This window comes from Emys orbicularis, chromosome 1 (assembly GCF_028017835.1).
Source record: "Emys orbicularis isolate rEmyOrb1 chromosome 1, rEmyOrb1.hap1, whole genome shotgun sequence".
Classification (NCBI taxonomy): domain Eukaryota; kingdom Metazoa; phylum Chordata; order Testudines; family Emydidae; genus Emys; species Emys orbicularis.
In genome coordinates this window covers 87220744-87246882 of record NC_088683.1, presented here as the reverse complement: position 1 = coordinate 87246882, position 26139 = coordinate 87220744, and the positions used below count along the sequence as shown (strand labels likewise).

The 26139-nt window shown below is 43.1% G+C and overlaps 1 protein-coding gene across 1 annotated transcript in view; it reads left to right on the top strand.

Moving 5' to 3' along the window:
* NTN4 (netrin 4) overlaps positions 1-25460 on the top strand; it is a 97058-nt gene extending 71598 nt beyond the window's left edge. Inside the window, exons 6-10 of the mRNA XM_065421132.1 lie at positions 10076-10289; positions 12986-13098; positions 15914-15982; positions 18764-18934; positions 25324-25460. Coding sequence (XP_065277204.1) covers positions 10076-10289; positions 12986-13098; positions 15914-15982; positions 18764-18934; positions 25324-25460 — 704 coding nt within the window. The remainder of the gene's footprint in view (positions 1-10075; positions 10290-12985; positions 13099-15913; positions 15983-18763; positions 18935-25323) is intronic.
* Positions 25461-26139: the final 679 nt, after the last annotated feature.

Below are 26139 nucleotides of genomic sequence, written 5' to 3'. Positions count from 1 at the left end.
AAAAACAGTAGAGTTTGCCAGACTAAGGGTCAGCACTCTGGCTCTCCGTAATTTAGTATTATTTATACACTGGAGGGGCTGACAGCTGCCTCTTCACTTAAATGAGGATTCCTGAGCTATTTTTGGAGAACAGATCTCCGTATCAGCACATCTTCTGCATTAGTGTTGGCAGAAGCCCTGAAATGGATGGTTTGGCCAAAAGTGGATGGAATTAGCAAAAACCAACAACCCTAATTCATCTGACTCTCAGAAGCAGGTGGATCTGAAGGGAGAAATTTCAGTGTGAGTTAACATTATTCCAGCAAGTTTGACTCTGGTGAGACTTCTGAGTTATATAGTCCATAGGGAGATCCAAAGGCAAAAATCACCCAGGAACATTCTGAGGGATTTGTGACATGTAGAGAACTTCAAATCCACAAACCACATTGAATGGATTACAATGAGAGAGGAAATGTAGTGAGCCAAGTAATGCTCTCAGCTACACTGCTACAAACTCCACTGATTTCACAAGACGTATCTTACACCGGCATAAGAGAGCATAATCTGGTGCCGTCTCTTCATATGTAGCAGACAGAATCTGGCTCCTGTACTGTTAGTGTTGTTTAAGGGAAAATTGTATCCATCTTCTTCAGAAACAACTACAAGAATCCCTTCTCAGAAGAGAGAAATTGGCAGTATCCTTTGAAACTGTAGAGTTGCATTCTGTGGTTGAATATGGCATGTGGCTCCCATTGGCTTCACTTGGAGTTGTGTGGCAACTAACCTTGTCATCTCATTGGGCATTTATTTGTTCCACTGTGGCTTTCTGCTGCCCTAGCCAGCTGGGAGAGGAATCTGTTCTCCTCTGGATGTTTGATTTCACTAACTGGCTAGATGTGTGTCTATCCCAGATAATATACCTTGTGTAATTTACCAACCTGATTCCTCTTAGAATACAGTTTATGAAAATGTATGTGACCTCAATCCTTCATTACAGAGGTAAATAATATTTTGATGTTATAATATGTAGACAACACATTTCTTAAATAATTTTACTTCAAATATTTTCCTAGTGTCCCTTTGCCTACTTCCATTACCTAATTTGCAGTCTCTAGTCTCCTCATCTGTGATATCAGATATTTTTCTTCAATAATTATTGCCAGGTCATATACAAGAGTGTTTTTGTTTTGTACTCCCGTCCCATTCAGAAAAAAGCAGGTTAGAACCCTGGACTCAGCCCCTCACTTTCTAGGGGTCTTTTCCTACTCCCATCTTCACTAGGAAAAAAGGTGCATCCTTACCTCCTATTAACTGACACATGGCAACTATCACGAGGTAAAATCCATGAGAGGAAAAAAGGCAATTTTCACATGTCAGCAGATCACACTAAACACTATGGGGGAACCTAGGGTTTATGTTGGCCTGATATCATGTGTTAGAGGTACAACTGCCATGTCTTCACTAGGATTTTACCTCATGTTTGTTACCGCACCTTTTTTCCTAGTGAACACAAGGCCATTGAAGCCAATCTAAGTTTTTGCATTGACTTCAATGGGAGTTGAACTTGAATGTGGCCTTGGGAGCACCTGATAAGCAACACATTCCACCTTGGAGATGGAAGGAGTGGGTTGTATCAGTACACTGGTAGTGGCCTTTGCTTGACAAATCTAGGAACTGAACTGAAATGTTTTACAAAGAGATTATCATTCAGTCCTCCCAGGTCTAATAGTTCCAGTGCAAATCTTGCCTAGGTTGGGAAGGGCCATTACTGACTGGGGTCTAGCACAGAGAAAACCTGCTTGCAAAACTAAGTATCAGTATAATTATTGGAAAGTTCTACTCCAAAATGGAGATAACAATTCAAAGGGAAAAATACCAATGTGTATAGAAAAAATCAAACGAACAATCAACCATCATGTCACAGAATTAATTATCTGAAAGTATCACCACTGACCTTAACGCCTAAGAGACGGCTAAGATCCTGGCTAAAATGCTTAGCAATCTTGGCAGGAGGCAGACTTGTGCAGATGATATGATTAATGGATATTTTTACTGACACAATGGTGGACATAAACCCTGCTGCACAGTCATGTCAGTTTCCTTCATTCACTTCTAAATCACTGACCCATAACATTCTACTTTTCTCATGCATTTCATTTTTAAAAAGTGCAAAATGTTATATGCCTGATATGAAGGCTAGGATTTTGTCTCCTAACAATGTCTCTTAAAAATGTAACTAGAAAATCCATTTAAGGAACTCTCTATATTTAGGAACTCTGTGATATTAAATTGCTAAGATAATGTATGTTTAAAATGACCCATAAGACAGCAATTATTACAATAAGACAACGTCTTAATAATTTACCTTTTGCATTAATAGTGTCTACTTTTGCTACTGTTATTATTTAAGAACATATTAGGGCTTGTCTACATGGGGAGATTCAGGAAAATTAATCCAAATTAACTAAAGGTGTGAATTTGAAGTGGATTAGTTAAACCACATTAAATCCCTGTGTGTCCTGAATGCAGTTTAGTTTATTCACTTTGGATGTGAATTAAGATAAACTGAATTGAGGTCACTTTACTTCTGAATGACGGTGTTCACTCCGGGGTATAATGCAGTTTAACTAATCCACTTCAAATTCACACTTTAAGGCAATGTCTACACTACCACTTATTTGAGTATAATTTATGTCGCTCAAAGGTGTGAATAAGCCACCCCCCTGAGCGGCATAAATTACACCAACCTAAATGCCAGTGTAGACAGCACTATGTTGGTGGAGACCTTCTCCTGCCAACATAGCTACCGCCGCTCGTTGAGGATGGATTAATTAAATCGATAAGAGAGCTCTCTCCCGTTGACTTAGAGCAGCTCCACTAGAGAGCTTAGAGTGGCACAGCTGCATCGATGCAGCTGTGCCACTGTAAGCTCTCTAGTGTAGCCATAGCCTTAGTTAATTTGGATTAATTTTCCTGTGTAGACAAGCCCTTAGTAACAGAACATAGAATATTTGTTCAACTCCGCAAAATAATTTTGACAGCATTAAGCTGGTTTCACGAAGGTTTATGTAACTTTAGAATGTTACACTTCACAAAGTATATTATAGCAAACTCACAAATTAATAGGGCAAAGGTGATTTTATTTGGGGGAGGCAAAGACTTGAAATCTCCTGTAAATGCTCTTCTGGACACCCCCACAACTCCAGATTCCCCTTAGTGCTTTCCTTTCTGACCTCCTCCTCTTGGCCAGTTTACTTTCCACTCCAGAACGGGCCACACAGCTACAACTGGGCAGGAAATTATTTTCCCCATCCTGTTAGTTTGAGATTCCAGAATATTTTCTCTCTCCCGGAACGCTACGAAAATCAAAATTTCAAAACTTTTCACACACTGATAATCCAGATAACTAACTAAATAAATAAATACATAGATACCTTTGGATTAGATCAATCAGAACATTTTGTTTCAATAATTTTGAAACATTTTGTTTCAGTTTTTGACCTTTTAAACTTTTTTAGTATAAGCTACAATTTTAAAACAAAATAATTTCATATCAAAGAACAAAACTTTTTTTTTGAAAATATAGAAATGGGGCATTTTGATCATTTTAAAACTTTTTTTTTAATTGAAGCAGGAAGTTGGTCAAAACCGACCCTTTCTTGCAAATAGTTTCTGTTTCGATGAATCAATGTTTTCTGACAAAAAAATGTTTCTTTGGAAAATTTCCAACCCTATCCCAGCAACTCCTTCTATGGGATAATGGCTAGCCCTCCATTCCTGTCTAGACACCCATCCCAGCCTTACAAGCAGCCATCTTCATCTGCGGGGAGCTCACAGTGCAGTATTGAGGAATGGGGGTCACAGAGACTATTATGTTTCAGGTGAGACTGGTATTTCCTGTATGGAATATTTCAGTCCCCCAAAAGTTTTCAAGAGTCTTCCTCATACAGGGTTAGTGGTATTTTGCATAGCTCCAGTTGAACAGCAAATGAATGAACACTGTTAGATGAACCTACATAATTCTGATTACAGTCTGTGCATGAAACGTTTCAAAATCTTGTGTTGTGCATGGTTTGTAGTAACAAGGGACATGTCTGATAACCTTTTATTCTTATAGAGAAGACTGTAGAATGCTGTACTTAGCTCAAGTCAACATTATTGCTCAACCACAGAGTAGCAATGAAAATTAAAACGGCACTGAGGTCAAAGTAAATAAAGGCGTTGTTAGGCCATAATCTTTCAAGATACTTTTAGGTTAGTAATATATAATATTTGCTCAGGAGAAGGTGTGTACCAGATAAAACAGGGCATTCTACCATTTGACATAGCAATCTGACTGAAGGTAACTCCCTTTCCCCTCCTGTACCTCCAGTTTTATTTTATATCCCTCATGGATTTTTAAGTCCCAGCTACACTGTAACCAGAGACAAGGAATCAAGTTTCATAATTGCTGAGTTTCTCTTTGCTTTTACACTACAGGGTTTTTAGGGTAGATATTTGGTGTTTCCAAAGGTCACTGGCAGCTCCAAAAAAGAAAACCTTCATTTATAACAAAGAGCTAGGGAGGAATTCCTGATCCTCATTGAAGTCAATGGCAAAACTCCCATTGACTTCAACAGGGGCAGGATTTCAGCCTAGATATTTCCCCACACAATCGTATTCCCATCCAGCAACTCCCAAGCAAAGACTGGCAGCTGGTTAATATTTGCACTTTGTAGATGCTGAGCTCGAAGTATTCTTATGTATTACACTGTGTGTTGCTATCTCAGTGCCACTACGTTTGAATACGAGGAAGAGAATGCTCTGTCTCCTGGTGTGTTTAGTCATAGCTAGCCTTGGAGCACAGACTGACAGTCTTGTTGATAGGGGAGGGTTAGATGACCTAACAGCCTTTTTTCGTCTCTTACTTCCATGATTCTATGGTCCTTTGCATTGTGCATGGTAAAGTGTCCCCAATGTGAAAGCCACCTTTTACCCATGTGATCGGAATTCCCCTGAACCATCTCTCTAAGTTTATAAATATATTCTCCAAGAAGCAGCATCCAATCTACCCATGTCCACAGATTTTCACTGCTCCAGTGGCCTCTGCTGCTTTATTGTTTTCCCCAGCTTCTTCAGGGAGCTTCTCTAACAGACCCTGTATTTAGGGATAGGATAGTTGGAGAAAACAGAGTCCAAAAGCAGCTCTAAGAGAAGCAGATCATCAGGCCGCAGACAGTAATAGCTGTAATTGCCAAGCTCCAAGTCATCAATGCTTTAGAATTAATTTCCTGCTGTGTCCTGACCCTACACATGTTTGGACATTTACCTTCCTCTTTTCATGATGTCCTTGTTTTGTCTGGGTATTTAGCTGTTTGTTTGTCTCTGTGATGTGGCGTGTCTATTACATTTATTCTGTATCATTGTAGGGTGCACTTTATTTCTTTATGGCGTTTCACAGTATGCGCCTATCCTAGGCTCCAGTCACATATACATTACACACAGTTACCATATGTTCAAAACTACATGCAAAACTAGCCACATTAACTCAGCATCAGCCTTTGTGCTCCCCCCAGTATTGAAACCAGCTGGAAGCTGATTAGGCTCTTGGTGCTACATAGAACAGCCTCAAAGCTACTCTAAATTGCACCATCTGCTCCTGTCCCAGAGAACATTTTGGTACTCAGCCTACACTAGAAAAGTTGGCCAGTCTAGCTGTCCTGGGAAACCCTTGTAGTGTAAATACACCCTTTTCCGGCAAAGGATGGCTTTAGCTAGAGTAGCTTGTACCAGTTTCCCAAACATAAGCTGTGCCAGTAAAAGCACCTTTTTGCCAGTATAAATACATGTACATTATGGATTTTGCCAGTATAAAAATACCATAAAAATCACCGCCCCTAACTGACATTGGTATGCCGACAAGCAGTCAGGGGGTCATCAGAATGATGGGACAGTAAAGCCACATCCTCTTTCCCGCAGTCACACCCTGTAGGCTGGGCCCCAGGACAGGAGATGGTGTAGCGAATGCCCAGGTAATGGGCTAAGCCAGTGTTATAGCTCCTTTCCACTACCAAAGTGGCAGAAGGGGGCCATAGCAGGCCCACAGGTCAGATCCAGCAGGTGTGAAACAAATATTACAGACATGCCGAGGAGTCAGAAGTTGGTGTACCTTGGAAGGTAAAGAAGAAAGCAAGTAATTAGCCACGTCCATTTTATCACACACCTTCCTGTTGCTTTTCCTGATAACCCACCTACTTCTTCTTGGTCCTGTAACTTACACTCATTTTGTGCAACTACTGGGCCAGACCCTGGGGCCCAGTTTTTGTGCACCTGGTGCAACTCAGGAGGAAAATATTGTAGGACCGTGGGATGGGCACCAGGCATAACAGAGAACAGCCTTTCTAGTTGGGAATCACCAAGGTGTACCGATACTCCAGCCATGCCCTTTACACTGGGGGCACTAGCAAGGGGATGGCTTACGTCACCAGTGAATTCCCTATGCATGGGGAATTCTCAGGGGGCCTTTCCGATAGGTCTTGTAGCTGTTTTGCACTGGTACAGATCAGTGGACTAGTACAGATCAGTGGACGTTACACTGTTTTCCTGCTTACATCATTTTCTGACCATATTACATCCAATGTGTAGTTTTTGCACAACAGTTTGCTTTCTCCACTGAATTTGACCCTAAGGGTTCTGTGGGAGTTACATCCAGTTACACCAGCCCTAAATTTGGTCCCATAAGTATGTAACTTCCTTTATTCTGTGGTTATAGTAGCGCTGATCTGATCATCCTAGTTAAGATTAGCAAAGAAAAGTGTGAATTTGCTTGAATAATCTTTCTGGCCCTTAGCCTCTAGGAAATGAAAATATTTCCTTTTGGGGGAGAGGGGAGGTTGAGAGTTTGCAAGGCCTCTTTTATAATTTGCTTGGCAGTTTCCTAACATCCAAAGGCAACTCTGACATGTCCAAAAGAGACTTTTAAGAGAACCCTCCCTCAGATGGCTAAAGGAAAAATGATTCTGCAGCCCAGCTATACTTCTGAGCTGCAGTGTCAAGGATACTTGTGAATGCTGATTTTAGGGGCAAATTGCCAGGAGCTATTTCCAAATCTCAAAATATAAATGCACAAAAATGTAGGTGAGCAAATGTGAGGATGAGGGGTCTTTGAAAATTTGACACTTACTGGCTGTAATATGGAAGTTAAAAATAAAATCAACTAAATGTGCCTCTCTGATTCAGTCCAGTTCCCTCTTATGCTCAGACTGGATCTTTGCTAACAGCTTTCATAGGGGTAATTTTAGCTACTAGCCATGGTATTGCAGAACCCATTAAGCTGTGGGAACTGGGTCTCCAAACTGCAGCTCTTAGGAATAAATGGAGGAAATGTTGGCTAAAATGTAACGTACTGGACCACATTCTTCCCCGGCCTAAGGCTGTACAATTCCATTGACTTCAGCAGAGTTGAATCCATGTATGTCACTGGTAAATTTAGCCCATTGAGTGCATGAGACCAGAAGAGTGTAGGGTACTTTATTTCCCCCTAAGGGGGTTGAGAAATTCCATAAATATCCTCTGCATCGAGTAAGAAAATAGCATGTTCAGATGCATGTGTCAAGTGTAAAATACCTGACAGCCTTCAGGAGAAAGGTATGTGAGCCTCAGTGAGCACTGCTGAAAACTATGCTATTAAAAGTACTGGAGTCTATTGCCTGCAGCTAGTTATGCAGTTTGTGGAGAGGATTTTTAATTTTATTTTCTATAATTATATTTGTTTGGGGAAGAAGGGGCGGAGAGGGGGTTATTTTATTTGTTTTGGCATTGTTGGATTTTGGGGAGTTTTTTGCAAAGATTCTGGAACCACAGTCAGTACTATAAATTGACTGCCAATATTAAAGGCTGACTTAATATGTTAAAACTGCAGTTCAGGTACGTCAAACCCTGGAATTTCTGGAAACCATAAAAACGTCATCAGGTCAGAATCAAAGATACGTGCATAACAATAAGTGTTCTAAGGCAAAGCATGGCTGAGCTCTATGTAGTGCCTTTCTTTGTATTGCCTCCACAGCTGGAAAGAGAAAACCCTTGGCTGGTTGAAAATGTTCTGCCCAAACTGTTTTTGACAGAAATTTGCGGTTTTGGCTAAATGAAAATTTTCACTTTCTGTGAAAATTTTTGATTTTTTTTGTCAAAAAAAGAATGCCTGAAAACTGAAATATTTAGCTTTGGAAATGATACTGTGGTGCCTAATGGAGTTGCCATTCGGTTGACTCATAGCCCCATTCTCCTGTATGGGCTGGGCTCCCTGGCTGGACTACATCTCCCATGATGCACCACAGCTAGGGACTCCCATGATGTACAGCCTCCCCTCTCTCAGAAGACTGTAATGCATCATGGGAGATGTGCTTTGACCAGGGAGCCCCAGCCTATATTGGAGAATGAGAGCATGAGGCATCCAAATGACAGCTCCCTTGAGGCACCCCAGCAGGGCCGGCTCCAGGCACCAGCTTACCAAGCAGGTGCTTGGGGCGGCCACTTCGGAGAGGGGCGGCACGTCCAGCTGTTCGGCGGCAATTCGGCGGACGGTCCCTCACTCCTGCTCGGAGCGAAGGACCTCCCGCCGAATTGCCACCGCACATCGTGATTGTGGCTTTTTTTTGTTTTGTTTTGGTTTTTTTGTTTGGCTGCTTGGGGCGGCCAAAATCCTGGAGCCGGCCCTGCACCCCAGCCAGGTGTTTCCAGATCAAATTATTTTGGTTTTCACCCTAAATTTTTTGGTATTTGAATTTGCACCCAAAAAAAAAAAAAAAAAACACCTGAAAAAAAAATCCCCTATTTAAAACTTTTTCAACCCTCTGTATGTTGGATGGCAGAGACAGCAAAAGGAGGCCTAGATTACAGGTGGGAAAACATGTTAAAGGGGAGAAAAATTCCAAACCCTTCTCATGTAGAGTTTCCTCCAAATTTTTTAATTCTGGAATGTGGGATTTGTCTCTCTCTCCCCTTGTCCCAACTGCCCCCTCTCTTTCCCCAAGAAGAAAAACAACGTCACCTTGCTCTCTAATAATACCTGTGGCTGCCGTATTGACCCACTCTGATGGTCTTCAGAAAGAGCCACATCCAGATCTTTCCACGCAAATGGAGAGCTGCTGCAATGTGTTAAGCAGGGAAGAGGAAAATGGAAGAAGAGTGAAGAGGACCCCTTCCTTGATCAATAATAACGAGTCTTTTCAGTTTTCGGGCCCCAAAGCTTACACAAACTCAGAAAAATCCATGTTTAAGGGTCTATACAAGAGCCGGATGGTGTTTGTATACAACCCGACCCTTCGTTATCAGTGCCCTCATTTTTTATTCAGCATTTCAAAATAGCCACTTTGTTTTTAAATGCCAGAAAAGAACTAAATTTTACCCATCACTTATTTAAATTAAAATGACTTTTTCAAACCTTCTAGGAGCAAGAGAATCATGAACTGTTACTTCAAAAAGCAGTTGTGTTAGGATTCTTTTTTATAGAATATACAATAATGACCCAAGTCCTGATTCAACAAGGTACTTTGGTGCAAACTTTAAAGTTAGGCATGTGCTTAAGTGCCTTGCTGAATTGCGGCCCTAGAGTTATAAGCTGACCGACGTAGTACTTTTCACTTTTGGCAAAACATGACACAAAACAAAGCTAGCTTGACTAATTATAATACAACAAAAGTTAAAGTCTTGTCATTTTTAGAGGGAATTCCTCAGGTCAAGTTCATACAAGTAAGGAGAATAAAGTCCAGAAACAACATCATTATTATTAGAACCTCTAAAGGTTTGGCATGTGTCTCACACTATGTCAAGCAAAAATTTTACTTTATTGTCAGGTCACATTTCATGTAATGCTGGAAAATGTCTGTGCTGTGCCAGTCCAGCAACTCTGGGTAAACTTTCAGTAATGTAGCAAACATATTTCCTCTGGTAACTATGTCAACCTACTACTCCTCGCTCCCCAGTAGTGTAAAATAATAAGCACATACAGTTCAGCCATCCGTTGGGTGAACTAATCTGTTTGCTCTGCATTCATATCTAGCATTGCTAGCTTTCCATCAGCAATACACTTACATGATGTACCTGCTTTGTACTGCAGTGTGTTCCTGCCACCCAGTTGGATCGGCCATGCTTCCTTTCAGCACTAATACCTTCTGTGATCCCAGCAACGGTGACTGCCCCTGCAAACCTGGAGTGGCAGGTCCTCAGTGTGACCAGTGTATGGTGGGATACTGGGGCTTTGGAGAGTATGGCTGCAGACCGTGTGACTGTGCCGGAAGCTGTGACCCACTCACTGGTGACTGCATCAGCAGGTGAGTGGACAGACATGCTATTTCTCTAGACTCACAAATGCAATTAGATCATGGACCTTCATATCCCAGATATGTTCAATAAGTGTTGATTATTTTAGATAGACCTTATTGTTTGGATTGGTACTAACGAAAACTTGATGATACACACAGTTTATAAATGGATACTGGGCCAGATTGCCTTCCTCCTATGGAAAAACCTATTGGAGAGAGTCAGAGAAGACTAAAAGCTCCATGTGATTACCGGCACAGTTTCCTGCCAAAGATTTCATGGCTTTTGATGGGAGGGCTTTTGCTGTCTGCAGGGTTAGCAGGGGACAATACCTTCCAAGCCTTCAGATCTAGAGGATCCACAGGGAAGGAGCCATCTAGATACATGGAAGCAGGAGCTATCTGCATGGATGGATGCCCCGCTGTGTTTCTCTACTGGCCCAACTATCCCCTTGTGACAGCAGGGCAGTAGCTGGAGCTGTGCGGCCATTGTCTGAGTTGCCCTGCAACTGCTCTGTAGCAGTCCCAGAGGGGAGCCAGAGAGAGTTAGTAGAGCAGGTCTGAACATGTGCGGTGCTGTAAAACTCAGACAATCCTCGACTCACTGGTGCCCCTCCAGTGTCCCCTCTTCCTGTGCCCATGTGGAGCACAGAGCCCATGGCTGGTCATCAAATAGTTTCCATGGAGCCCAGGAGGAAATCCGTCCACCCTGATGTGCATATGCACAGGGGATGCACTGGCCCTACCATATTTATCTTTATTATATTGTAGGGCCTCAGAGTTCAGCCAGTCACACTTTTATATGATACGGAAGCAGGATCTTGGATTAGTAATATGTTTAAGTTATTAACAATAATATGTCAGGAGAATGGCCCATTTTATTATAGTATCATGGGTCATGACTATGGCTAAGATTTTGTCACGGATATTTTTAGTAAAAGTCAGGGACGGGTCACAGGCAAAAAAGAAAAATTCACAGAAGCCGTGACCTGTCCCTGACTTTTACTAAAAATATCCATGAAAAAATGGGGATCTCTGGATCCCCATACCTCCTGAAGGGGGAGCAGCTGCACAGGGGCTAGGAGCCACCTGCAGCAGCTGGGGACTGCGGGGTACCCCCACCACCCGCAGCTCCGGGGGCTGCAGCGGCCGGGAGCTTGGGGGTTCCCCCGCCACCCACACTGCCGGGAGCTCGGAGGTTCCCCAGCCACCGCCGCTGGAGAGCTCAAGGGTTCCCCAGCCACCCCTGCCACCCGGGAGCTCATGGGTTCCCCTGCCATCCCCGAGGGTTCCTTGGCCCGCACCGGCTGGGAGCTTGGGGTTTCCCCACCACCCACAGCAGCCGGGGGCTGCAGGGTTCCCCCACCGCCTGCGGTGGCCAGGAGCTGCGGGGTACCCCGCCGCCTGCTGTCAGTGGCCGGCGGGAAACCCTGCAGCTCCCCACCACTGAAGTCACAGAGGTTGCTGGAAGCAGCGCCGGCTCCAGGGTTTTGGCCGCCCCAAGCAGCCAAACAAACAAACAAACAAAAAGCCGCAATCGCAACTGCGATCGCAATCGCGATCTGCGGCGGCAATTCGGCGGGAGGTCCTTCGCTCCGAGCAGGAGTGAGGGACCGTCCGCCGAATTGCCGTCGAACAGCTGGACGTGCCGCCCCTCTCCGAAGTGGCCGCCCCAAGCACCTGCTTGGTAAGCTGGTGCCTGGAGCCGGCACTGGCTGGAAGTCACAGATTCTGTGACTTCCACGACCTCCGTGACTAAATCGTAGCCTTAGTCATGACATATAGTCTCCCCTTCCTGACATCTGGGTATTTAGTGCTGATACTTTCAGGTTCTTACAATTTGGGGGGAAGTGGGGGTTTCCATGCATTTGAAGAAAGATTGAAGGGCTCAGTCCTGTTACCATTGAAGTTAATCACAAATGTCTCATTGACTTAAATGGACCAATGTCAAGCCCTAATTTATTGGATGCTAGAGAAGAACATATTTTAAATCTAACCATCTCAGGAGGCCTAGGTTACCAATTACCATCTCTAGGCCAGGCTGGCTGGTGTCTTCCTGGTGGGTCTTGCCCACATGCTCAGGGTCTAACTAATCACCATATTTGGGGTCGAGAAGGAATTTTCCCATGGGTCAGATTGGCAGAGACTCTGGGTTTTTTTACCTTCCTGTGCAGCATGGGGCACAGGTCACTTGCAGCTTTAACGTAGTGTAAACGGTGGAGTCTCTGTAACTTAAAGTCTTTAAATCAGGATTTGAGGACTTCAGTAACTCAGCCAGATTTTATGGGACTAATGCAGGAGTGGATGGGTGAGGTTCTGTGACCTGCGATGTGCAGGAGGTCAGACTGGATGATCATGATGGTTCCTTCTGACCTTAAAGTCTGTGAGTCTCTGAGCTGTACAAACAGATCCTTCTATGGACATTGTATATTCTCTGAGATTATATATCACATACAAATTCCTAAAATATATTTTATACCAAACATGGATCCATAACACAAATCTGGGAGTTTACAATGATCAAGCTGTTCACTGTCTAAAACTATTCAGTTTTGTGTGTTTTACAATACCAATAAATCTGGAGAAACTTCATGGTAAATTTCTGAAAAATGGACTATTGATTGTAAGTGTGATAATTTTCTTGAATTTGTGGTATTTTCTACTGATTCCATAAGAAACAACTCACCGTTTTCCTTTTATTACAACAGTGCGGACATAGTCTGGCATCACGAAATTCCTGATTTCCGCTCTGTGTTTAACGAGAGTGAGCCAGCTTGGGGATGGGAGGACGAACAAGGATTCTCTGCTCTCCGGCATTCAGGTGAGATAGCTGATTCAAACATATTTCTCATCTCCCCTCCTGTTACTAAGAGATTGTTCCTAATGAACAAGAAAAGGGTCTTTTAAAGTGATTTGTGAAAATGCAGCAGAGCGTTGCTTTGGATTAATGCCTTAGCAATGGTGGTAGCGAGGAATGTAATGTCCAACATTCAGTACTGTTCAACTACCAAAAAAAAAAAAAACCTAAGGAACATTGAAAGACTGACTTCGACCCACATACACAAGGATATCTAAAGTCTAGGCAGACAGTCCCATCTTAAAATCTGATCCCAGTGAGTAGGGGTTGATAGCTTGAATATCTGCCTGGGTTTTCATCCTGAGCTCTGTATTCTTGGGCTTTTGCACATTTACATCAGAATACTTTTAAATGCTCTTTTCTTTTACTTTGTTTTTAATAAGCTCCTTTATGTGATATTTGCCCAGAGCTGTTATATTCTGTTGGGTAAATTGATGATAATGTTATTTAAAGAGTGTGATGTTGCCCAGATGAATTAGATATGTAATTAGGGAGTTTCTAAAACAAGAGTGACAACACCATAATTTTCTCAGACTATCATATCAAGTTTGGAAGCTGTTGTGGTTGATGACATGGTTACAGAGTATCTCATAGTCCAGCTATGATTTCAACTGGAGAAGTTATTTTCCACTTGTCCTCCTAAAAAGTATTGTGTAACTTTGCTGGACCATATGATTATTAGTAGGCAGTGTGGCCTGATTGTGCATCTCCTCTGTTGGTGAGCGCTTACTCACATGACTAGTCTTAATGACTTCAGTGCAACTACTCGTGTGAGTGAGCATTCACCAGGAGAAGGTTTCCACAGCTAGGGCCTTTGTGTTTTGCAGATTGACAGTACACCTGCTTTCTAAAGTCATTCCATCTTATCAAGTCAGTGCAAGTGCCACTTTCTGCATATGCACTAAATTGCATGATAAAAATTCTGACTACACATTAAGTGGGGAGAAAAAACCCTATTGTCTGTCCATGAGACTTTTAAATCATTTTTTTTATTTCAAGAGCACAATAGCAATTAACCGGCAAAATACAGAATAACCATCTGCAACATTTCATTTTAAGCAAATTTTGACTGGTACAAATGCAAAGATAGAATCAGAAAAGACTCGCTTCTTATTTTAGTACTGTAATTCAAAATAGAAAGGGTTTTTTCCCCCCTCCCATCAGAGTTTGTGCAAAAACTACTTCCTCTTGGGCTAAGATCTTGTGAACCTGGAGCCCAATTTTCTAGCTGACCTCCTGAAATCCAATTTTCAGCTGACCTCCTGAAGATAGGGGGTTGAGCCTTGACCAAGCAAAATAATTAAGCACTGTGCTTGACTTTGAGCATGTGATCAAGTGTAGTTGACGTCGACGTGGAACTACACACAGGCGTAAAATTAAGCTCCTGCTTAAGTGCATTGCTGGCTCGGGCTTAAAATGAAAACCCTGGCAAACAAATGGCAGCGCTATCAGACTGTAGTGCAGAGGGGCATATTACAGAACATCGCGAGCTACATTGGGGAAGTCCTTGGGCTCAGGCCCCTTTGCACCACACCTATGGCACGATTGGGGTGGACAACTGGTGGATCTCCCCAACTGAGCATTCCTTTGGCACAGGGGAATCCTTGTGTGGCACAGAGTCAGGGCCGGTGGGAGGTTGGAGAGTTTATATCATTAAAAGCTAAAAGTTGGAAGATTCCAATTTTAAAATAAATAAACTTGACATCTAATTAAAGGTAGCTTGTATGTTCTGAAAGACGAGCTTGTGCTTCAGTTACATGAGTGCTTTTCAAAACTGGGGAGATGGGCATGCACTAGGGCAGGGATCAGCAACCTTTGGCACACCCACGGCATGTCAAGGAAATCCACTGGTGGGCCGGGACAGTTTGTTTACCTGCAGTGTCTGCAGGTTTGGCTGATCATGGCTCCCACTGGCCGCGGTTTGCCATTCCAGGCCAATGGGGGCTGCGGGAAGTGGCATGGGCCAAGGGATGTGCTGGCCGCCACTTCCCGCAGCCCCTATTGGCCTGGAACGGCAAACCACGGCCAGTGGGAGCTGCGATCAGACGAACCTGTGGACGCTGCAGGTAAACAAACCGTCCTGGCCCGCCAGTGGATTTCCCTGACATGCTGCATGCCAAAGGTTGCAATCCCTGCACTAGGGAAACGGATGCTCAGTTATGTCTCACCTGGTGTCCTGTGGTGTTTTCAAACCTCGTTATGGGCAGAGTTGTGCTAATGAAAATACAAGTAACAATTTGCCCATGCGGTTTGCCTGGGTCTGGCACTTGGTTACCAATGCTTGCAGCCCCTGCGTTCTCGTTCCCTGTGCAAGGTTACAAATGGTGGTGGTGAGTTGTTCTTTTAAGATGTGCCTCATGTCTGCTGGGAAGTGATGGAGCCCTCAAAATCCTCTCACACAAATCACTGAATAGGCAGTCATTGGGTAATGACTTTGTTGGCCTGATTCTCCTCTCACTTACTCAACTATGAAGCAAAGTCATTCAAGGGAGGTCAGTGGAGTTACACCATGTAAGGCTAGTATGAGAGAAGGACAAGGGATGAAATCCAGGCCACAGAAAAGTTAATAGCAGAACTCTTCCTAACGTCAGTGGGGCAAGGATTTCACCCCAGACCCTGTCTCTACCCACTCGGGCTGATCTAAACGAGCAGTACTGGAATGAAAGGCTCTATATCCCATTAGTTACCCCCTGATCCAGTCCATCCCCTCCCTTTGCTGCACGTTTCAATCTTTTGAGTACCATCCATGAGACACTTTTGGTTTGGTTTGTTTCCACAGGTAAATGTGAATGCAAAGAACAAGTTTTAGGGAATCCCAAGGTCTTCTGTGGAATGAAATACACATATGGTGAGTTACAAGACGGACACATTCTTGTTGGGTTGGGTTATTGTTAGCACATAAAGGGCAGTTTGAGGAGTCTGTGTAAGAGTGTAAGAATAGCAGAGCTGGTGCTTACCCCATAAAATGGATTAAAACAGCAAAAGCTGAAGAAAGGAGGTAATAAACTTTATATCTCTTATTGCAACTTACAGGAAAAGCCAAGTATCAGAGGTGGATTCCCATGAACACTCACTAGGCACATCACTTGGCAGACACCCAGTTTGCCTGTGTTCTGATTATACCCAAGATAATTTTCAAGGAGCAATTATAAAGAAAATTACTTATTTATTTACAAATTTGGAACTCTATGCTGCATGTCTTCCATCCCCAAGACACCCTTGATTTTCAGTGGGAGGACTGGGTGCACAAGAAATGCAGGACAGGACCTTTATTTGATGCAAGTTGCCACAGTATTTAGGCAATGTGCAAAATATATAATTATGAAAACACACACACACACACACCTATATACACTACGCATAATGGCCAAGCATAATCAAGTGTCCTGCTTTATTATCCACCCACTAACCACTAGAAAATCCCCTTGGCTGGAGGACCAATACTAAAAGGAAGACCTTGTCCAAAAGGTCCACCCGGCACCATTGCCTAGAGGCCACCAGCTCTGAGCTCTGATAACTCACAAGAGCGAGTGATTTCCCTGGGCACAGACCATTCACTGAGAAGACTCTTCCGCCAGCCCTTAAGAGTTCACTCCTAAGGACTGGCACCCTGTCAACAAGAGCTCACCGGTTGGAATGGAGTGATGTTAGAGCGTTTGCATATTGAGACTTAAAGGAGTAAGGGGAAAACTTTGCCTATGGTGAGCCATGCAGCTGTATGCCAGTGAACTGTCTCCTTTATACCGTGCAGGGGAAGGAATTCTTTGTATAACACCCTCTTCGTTTCATGAGCTTTCAAACTTTTTTGCACCTGCTCTGTCTCGTGCTAGAGTTTAAAATGCACTGAGAGATAATCCATGCCATTACAGACTGCGCAGTGACCCACAAAGAGAAGTTCAAGGGGCCGCATGTCATTGAAATATGGCCCTGGCTTAGCGGTATTAGAAAAAAATCCGTCTCTGCTTTGCTTTGCTTCCTGACTGCGATAGTGACAGTGTTTAATCTAGCAAAAGATAAGAAATAAAAGCAAAAAAGCAACTTCATAAATCTTATCTGAAGTGCACTCAGGCCTCCCACCCTTTCATTACTCAGTGTTGCAGGGTGTCAGCTAAATTACAGAGCCCACAGCTGAATTGTAGGGTTCATCATACGCGTGAAGTGAGGGGCTGCAGTGTAGAAGAGTCGTCGTCTTATACTTTTTAATATGGACTCTAAATAAAGCAACATCAAAAGAAGAAGCTATTAAATACTATCACTGCTCTCCTAGGGTCATTTCTGCAGCAGCCTGCGTAGCATGGCAGCAGGACTGTACGTCCACATTGCCGCTGTAGGGGTAATTTTCAGCCCGGGTAGATGTACATGAGCTGGCTTTGATCAATCTAGTTCACTGAAAATAGCAATGTAGGAGTAGCCACAGCCGCGTGGGCACAGGATGGGTGAGCTGCCCAAGTGCCATCCCGACTGAGACCCTAGGTATGTACTCAGGCGGCCAGCCCAACCCACCACCTGCGCTACCATGGCTACGCTGCTATTTTTCGTGCGCTGGCTCAATCGGAGGTAGCGCGGGTATGTCTCCCCAGGCTGGGAATCACGCCTTCAGAACCAGCAGAGATTTACCCAGCAGGGTTTGTTCACAACACCACGTGCAGAAAGCAAAACTGGCCCACAGGTATGGAAACATCGCTCTGCATCCTACAGCTGGCACACATCCATCCCAATGAACGCTGAGAAAAGATCTGCTGTGAGAAGAAAGTGGGGGTGACTCTGGGCATTGGCGAGCCCAAATGCCAGCGGGCAGTGGCCCTCGTGTTTTAGTTTAGTTACTCAGGCATGTGCAGGAGTATCGGCAGCTAGAGATGAGCGGGATTGTGGGGGAAGGGGGTGGACGGTGCTGTTCAGGTGCCTGTCATTCTATTTCGTGTGCCTTGACCAAGGTTTGCAACAGCAGGAGCCTAAAGTTTGGTTCCTGAAAGTATATTGAAGCTGAAAAAGCAGCAGTTCCCACTGACCTCCATGGGAGCAGGAGGGTGCTTAGCATTTTGAAAGTCAGGCCACTCAGCATCTCCTTACCCTGCTGTCTTTAGGATGGGTGGGCATCTGGCACAGTTCAAATAAAACTAACCCAGCGTTCTCTCCAGCAACTGTGAAGTATTGATTTCTGCATGTCACTAGTCTGACAGCAAGGCTCGCAGGGTACGTCTATACTACAGTCGCAGGATGGGATTGCCGCTCAGGTGCACAAACCCGAGCTAGCTTTAATCTAGCTAGCTCAAGTCCAGGAGCAGTGAAATTAAGGCAACACTCGCCTTGATGAGGACTAGCCCTGTGAGAACTGCTGAGGGATCTGGGCGGGCTTGTACAGCCCCAGCTGAAACCCAGGCTGCTGCAGCTTCACTGCTCCAGCTGCTATCCAAGCTAGGTAGATTAAAGCTAGTTTAGGTCTGAGCTGCAATCACACCCTGCGACTGCAGTGTAGACGGACCCACACAGGCTCAGCCTAAAAATGGAAACTCTCAGGCTAATTCTGCAATGTATATTCACCTTAGCTGTGTTACTCAACACTGCATTAGAAAGAGAGGTGGGTGTGACCATTTTACCTATTGCTGCTTTTGAAATTGTGCCCTCCCAGTGGTGAAAGCAAAGATTTTATCAGCTCACGACAAAGGCTCCCATGCAGAAGTAAACGTGAAGATCAAGAAAGTGTTGAAATCAACAAAGTTTAAGATTCTGCGAGGAAAGCGAACTCTCTACCCGGAATCCTGGACTAACAGAGGCTGCACTTGTCCAATTCTTAATCCTGGTAGGTATTTGGCTTGGACTCTGTGAAAAGTACACCCCCATCAAGTTTATACTGATGTCTTCCTCGTTCCTCCACCCCATCCTCCAGTGCATTTAATTTATAGTCCTGCACTAAGACACTGGATTTTAGTCCATCATTTAAATTCCAAGAGGAGTCTCAGTGGAATACTTTTATTTGGTATAGAAAATCCTTATTCACGTCACATGTTGTGAAGAGTGAAACGGCTATTTGTAAAGCAGAATTACAGTAGTACAGCTTTACATAGCTAATCCACCAGTCACTCACTGCTCTCACTGCTGAAAGCAGCTGCACATAGAGCCAGGCACCTACAAGATAGAGTTCTTTTCAAATCTAATTTTGCTTTAGATCCATAATAACATGTTCAAGTTTTCAGTTCTAAATATGGTCAAATTACTGTTCTGCTGTTATAACCTTCTCTCAAAGGAGCACACACTTAGAATGCCTTCTTCATAAGTAGTGTTGAATTAATTTAGACTAAAATGACACGGAAGAAGCTCTTTCTTTGGGGGTGGGTGGGAAGCTTTAGCTTCATCATCTTTGCTCATCAGCTTTCAATGAACAGGTGTTTAGGTTTCAAATGAAGTGAAATCAAGGCTGATAAAACAATGCATGCTGGAATCAAGAAATTCAGAGGCAGAATTTTTCAGTAGAGAGAAACTAAAATCCACCTAAACTATCTTTTTTACTATTCTAGACAAGCGATCAGCTAACAACTAATTTAAGGGAAACATTTTCTTTTTAGAGCGGTAGCCGTGTTAATCTGTATCAGCAAAAACAACGAGGAGTCCTTGTGGCACCTTAGAGACTAACAAATTTATTTGGGCATGAGCTTTCATTGGCTAGAGCTCACTTCATCAGATGCATGAAGTGAAAAATACAGGAGCAGGTATAAATACATGAAAGGATGGGGGTTGCTTTACCAAGTGTGAGGTCAGTCTAACGAGATAAATCAATTAACAGCAGGATACCAAGGGAGGAAAAATAACTTTTGAAGTGGTAAGAGAGTGGCCCATTGCAGACAGTTGACAAGAAGGTGTGAGTAACAGTAGGGAGAAATTAGTAATGGGGAAATTAAGTTTAGGTTTTGTAATGACCCAACCACTCCCAGTCTTTATTCAGACCTAATCGGATGGTGTCCAGTTTGCAAATTAATTCCAGTTCTGCAGCTTCATGCTGGAGTCTGTTTTTGAATTTTTGTTGTTGAAGAATTGCCACTTTTAGATCTGTTATTGAGTGACCAGAGAGATTGAAGGGTTCTCCTACTGGTTTTTGAATGTTATGATTCCTGGTGTCAAATTTGTGTCCATTTATTCTTTTGTATAGAGACTGTCCGGTCCCTACTGTTACTCACTGTTACTTCTTGTCAACTGTCTGTAATGGGCCACTCTCTTACCACTTCAAAAGTTATTTTTCTTCCCTTGGTATCCTGCTGTTAATTGTAGCATTTATCTCATTAGACTGACCTAACACTTGGTAAAGCAACCCCCATCCTTTCATGTATTTATACCTGCTCCTGTATTTTTCACTTCATGCATCCAATGAAGTGGGTTCTAGCCCATGAAAGCTTATGCCCAAATAAATTTGTTAGTGTCTAAGGTGCCACAAGGACTCCTCGTTGTTTTTTCTTTTTACAATGTTTGCATATAATTTCCGGGGTTACCTGAACAAAATGTAGATTCCAATACTGAGGATTCCTTTACACATTTAGCAATAGGAAGATTTTTCACTTAGTGAGAAGAAGGTCATCTGCAAGATTATTACTTTAAGACATCAGATCACTCAAAAAGGTTACCATTGTGGAGATTTTTGCAATCTTTTGTCGTCGTTAGAAATATTGCTCAGTGTTTGGCCTCGAATCTAACATACAGAAGGTAGGACAGATGTGCTTAGGAATTCTTTCTAATATACTTCCCATGGTACAGGGGATAGGGTGAATCAGCATCCCTATGCTTAAGTTTATTATTTAAGCACATAAGACCTTGGATCATCGCAAAAATCCTTAAACATTTTAATGCAATAGATACAGGTTCTTAATGTTTCCATATGCAAAGCAAAGGCAAACAGGAAAGGCCAGATTCTTATCTCAGCTATACTGGTATAAAGCTGAAGAAACTCCATTAGGGCTGAAGAACAAAGAATATTATAATTCAGATCCTCAGCTGGTGTATAACAGTGAAAATCTATTGACTTCAGTGAAACTTTACTAATTTACACCAGCAGAGGATCTAGCTCTGTATTTCACCAAGTTAAAGGCCAACCACAGAGTGAATCAATATAGCTGCTACTCAGACAGCTAAGAAGAGTCGGAGATGCGGTGTCTGGGGCAAATATTCAAAAACATGCATTTGTTACACATCAATTGTAAATTTATGTAAATGTTCAAATTGCTCTTACCTATGTTAGTTTTCAGTAGGTGAAGCTTAGTAGCAGTTACATTGCTGCATGCTGAAAGAAGAACTGAGAAACATCTGCTCACGCTGGGGATATGGTCTGTCAGGGAGAACCATTAGAAATATAGCTCTGACACCTCTGATAGCACATTCACTTCAGCTACGCTTGTGCCCCTTTTGTGTTCAACTTTATGGGAGCGTTTGAGAATTTTCCTATCAGAAATGTTTGTGAAAAGCAAAATGGAAACTGCGCTTTAATTTTGCACACACACGTATTTGTATATACTTCCAATCAGGGAACAGAGCCAATTCTATGACTTATGTGGCCAATTACAAGCAACATAGCTCAGATTTTCAGTTTTGTGGCCCTGATCCACCACTGTCCTACTCCAGTTTTATGCAAGTGTAAATCTGGAGTAACACAATGACAAACCATCCAATATTGGGTGAATTGTTTGCAATCCATCCATACCGTAAAAACACTTTTTAAAATTAATTGAATGAGTTCAAGTAAGGAATAAATTGAAGGAAGTAGTGATATACTCAGAAATATTCCCTGAGCAGGAAAGGAGTCTAAGGCCCTGATTCTTCAATGAGATAGCATGAGAAGACCCTGTACCAACACAGAGCTCTGCTGCAGGCAGGATCTGCTTCCATGGAGCTCATCACTGGATCAAGGCTTTTATTTGTAGTCTTGTGATACCTGATGTTTTTCTTAATGCCCCAGCTCCTGGAGTCCTGTGATTGCAAAAGAATCTCAGCTTTCATTTAAAAAATACACCTCTACCCCAATATAACGCTGTCCTCGGGAGCCAAAAAATCTTACCGCATTATAGGTGAAATCGCGTTATATAATTTATAAAATATATATAACTTGCTTTGATCCGCCGGAGTGCGCAGCCCCCTCGGAGCGCTGCTTTACTGTGTTATATCCGCATTCATGTTATATCGGGCCGCGTTATATCGGGGTAGAGGTGTAGTAAGTTTCTAGCCCTCATGGTCATGAAGAAAAGCTTGAAAGCATGAACCAAGTGCGCTGTTCACACCCAAAAACTAGATGGCAAGTAAAAAAGAACCAGATTTAATTAATTAATTTTTGGCTAGTTGGCAGTAATGTATTTGTAAGTTAAATGACCCATTTACTCTTCTCTTAGCATAGGAACTATAACCTTCAGAGCAATAAAAACCATGAACAGCGGGACAAAAAGTCAAAGCAGAAATGATTTCCTCACACATAACTTCTCAGATAACAACATCTCCTAAAACATGAAAGAGATCAAAGAGCAAAATAGTGTAAAAATATCATGTTTTCATTCTGTCCCAGCAATACAGAGCAGCGGCTTGGATCTTAGAGTTTCCAGCCAGAAAATCTAAAAACACTCATCAAATCGCACCACTCTGTTGCTCAGATGATAAGCTCGCTGAGTTCCTACAAGGAATATTTCCAACACACACACACAAAAGTGAACTAAGAAGACAGTAAACACAAAAGATTTAAGTGTCTCAATCACCTTCAAGGAAACAGACTCCACTTCCTAATCACAGCTCTGCCAAACATAGGAAAAGAACAGAGAGTTCCTCACAACTGAAAGCAAGGAATTTGAGCAATTCACAACCTTGAAGAACAGAATGAGACATCTAACGAAGCTTTTTCGTTTTATTTTTGCACTTCCATAAAGACAGCTCAGCAGCTTTTTAAAAAAAGCAAGTCTACAACATCAACTGCTAATTAAAAAAAACTTGCTCCCATACTCAGAGCTTCATTCATGTCAAGCTGCCTCCTGTAGGGAGATTTTATGATCCTTTGAAAAATGATGTTTCTAACAGAAATGTTGATAGAGCCATCAGGAGCGCCGCCAGCTTTTCTGCCGCCCTAGGTGGCGGAAGGTCCCGCCCCGAAATGCCGCCCTCCACAGAGGCGGCGGAAGGTCCCGCTGCCAAAATACCGCCGCAGTCGCTGCCCCCCAAATTGTAGCGCCCTAGGTGACCGCCTAGGTCGCCTAATGGGTTGCACCGGCCCTGAGAGCCATAATGAGCGCTCTGCAAATAGTCATACTGTAATATGTATCCTATGTTTACCTTACAGAAAGATGACTGTGTGTGCCCAAAAACTCAGATGTAACAGATTGTAAATTGTATCAAATTATATAAATATCTGTATCCCCTTTACTTGTGGAGTTGATACTTTTAAAATAGCCTTCCCCTGTTAAAAAAATACTACCTACATCGGGCTGAATCCTCAGCTGTGCCTAGGGAGTTATAGGTGGCAAAGATGGCTCTAAGCCAGCTTTCTCTTGTCCAGATCGTGAGGCTAGCTGGGACAAGTTAGAGCAGCCACACCCCTGACATGCTACCTTTGGAACACTCCCTACGATGCTCGGGGGAGCCAGAAGAGTCTAGTGCAGAGCCCACTATGCCATCTTTACACTAGCTAGGGTTGTCCATTACTCTGTGTTTGTACAGCCCCTAGCACAATGGGGTCCTGAGCTTGGCTGGGGCCTGTGGGTGCTATCATAATATAAATAATAATCATCATCACCATCCCCTGACTCCAGGGGAATCCTCAGCTGCTCATCTAGGACAGCTTTCAGATTCCTGTGTGCCCTCAGGATCTGGCCCAGTGTTTCTTCACATAACTTGCAGCCTTATATGAAACATCTAGGGCCTCATTCTGCCCCCCACTGGCCCTGACTCAACAAGGTACTCAGAAAGCATGTGCCTAACTTGAAGCATGTGAGTCATCGCACTGACTTCAATGGGACTGCTCCCGTGTGTAAAGTCAGGCACGTGCTTAAGCACCTTCTTGAATCAGTGCCAGTGCCAGTAATCTGGTATAAATTAAGCAATGCCACTGCAGTGAACAGAGTTACACCTGTGTAAAATCAGGTGAGTTCAGAATCAGGCCTGTGGCATCAAAAGCATGTGATGTACCAGGATTCTGCTTTTCACTGGATTGTGGAAGCATCTAGAATTCAGGCAAGATTTTTGAAGGATGCTGCTAACATATCTCTGAAATGTCTGGGTGAGGCAGAATTTAATGAAGCACGTTTTGGTTTGAATGCAAGCCCTCAGGCACCCTCCAGGTGCTCATTCCAGTTCTTCTAATAGCCCCATTGCCTCATTGGAGTGTCTCATAGCTAATTGTGTTCCTACAGGCATTTAACCTGCAGCTGTAGATTTCCATGACAGGACAGGAAAACATATGGAACTTGCCTTACTGATCTTCAGCAGATCCAGTATTTTTAAATATCTAAAACCCATTAGATAAATTCAGTATTGGTGAGAATAACTGCTTTGTTAGGTTACATTATTCTAATCTGTTTACATTATGAGCCTTAATTCACTTTTAGCCCTAGAGCTAAAAATAGTGTTGTGGAAATATTTACATGATTTTCCCCTTTAGTGCCACCCTTATGACGTGTACACACACACACACACAGAGTAGACAAGTTGTACACACGCCGTGCCAACTTTGCATGGACAACTGGGGCTCAACGGGAATGAAATCTGCCCCTGTGCAGAAGAAGGTCAACATGAGGCCTGTGGATCATTTATGTCCCACATGTGCCCTAATTTGAGGATTTAAGTGGGGTCTGAGTGATGCATAAACTTTATGCTGGCTGCGCAGGAGTGAATTTAACCCAGCAACTTCTATTAAGTCTATAAACAGAGGGTATGAAAATGAGCACCTTTTACCCAGCACCCTCTCCTTCTCTATCTCCACAGCTCTTCCAACATGCCACTTGCCTATATAGTGTGAGTCAGCACCAGATTCAGAGCTTGACAACAACATCTCATGCAGATCTCACTATCAGTTGGGCCACAGGGCTGACTTTGATGCATCTCTCTATATATACAGTATTTCTACACAAATGTAGGGTTTTTTTCCTTCAGAATATCTACTTATATTAACTTTCAGTGTAGATACCTTTTAAAGCATTCTGCCATACAAACCCTGACCACTTTGATGATTTACAGGCTTGGAATACCTTGTAGCAGGGCATGAGGAAGTACGGACTGGGAGACTGATAGTCAATATGAAAAGTTTTGTCCACCAGTGGAAATCAGATCTTGGAAGAAAAGTCCTGGAGATTTTAAAAAGAGACTGCAACTAGAAGTGCACAAACAGGTAGGGCATTTCTTTATGCACAAAATGCAAACTTCACAGACAGAAGACCTCTGAAATGAAAACTGGAATGTAAGAAAATAGTTCCCAATGTGTAGCGTGGTGTTCCAATTCATAGGCTCTGTCTAATTTAACCCTTCCTGATCAATGTTCATGTACTCTCCTGGATCTTCTTTGGAAGCGTGCTCATATGAGCCAATGTTACATTAAAAAAATGTAGGGTCTGATTCTCATCTCACATACCTCAGTGTAATTCTGAAGTAACTCCACTGAAGTCAGTGAAGTTACACCACTATAAAATTGGCATAAATGAGAGGAAAATCAGGCCCATAAACTAAAGAGGATGGACAAAAAAATTGCTTCCCGTTACACCAGTGTAAATCCTGACTAACTTCAGTGAAGTTGAGGGAGTTCCCTGTATTTACACTGCTGTACGATGACTGAGTGTACGTATTGACTGCAATCATTAGGAGTGATTGCGGCTCAGGCCAAAGTACAAAACTAGCTTTAATCCCCATAGCTTGGATCCTGGAGGAGTGAAGCTGCAGCAGCTCATGCTTCAGCACAGGCTGTACAAACCTGTCTGCAACCCTGGATTTGCAGGGCTAACGACACTGAAGCCTGCACTGCTGTGGTGTCACTGCTCCAGTACCTGAGCTAGTGAGATT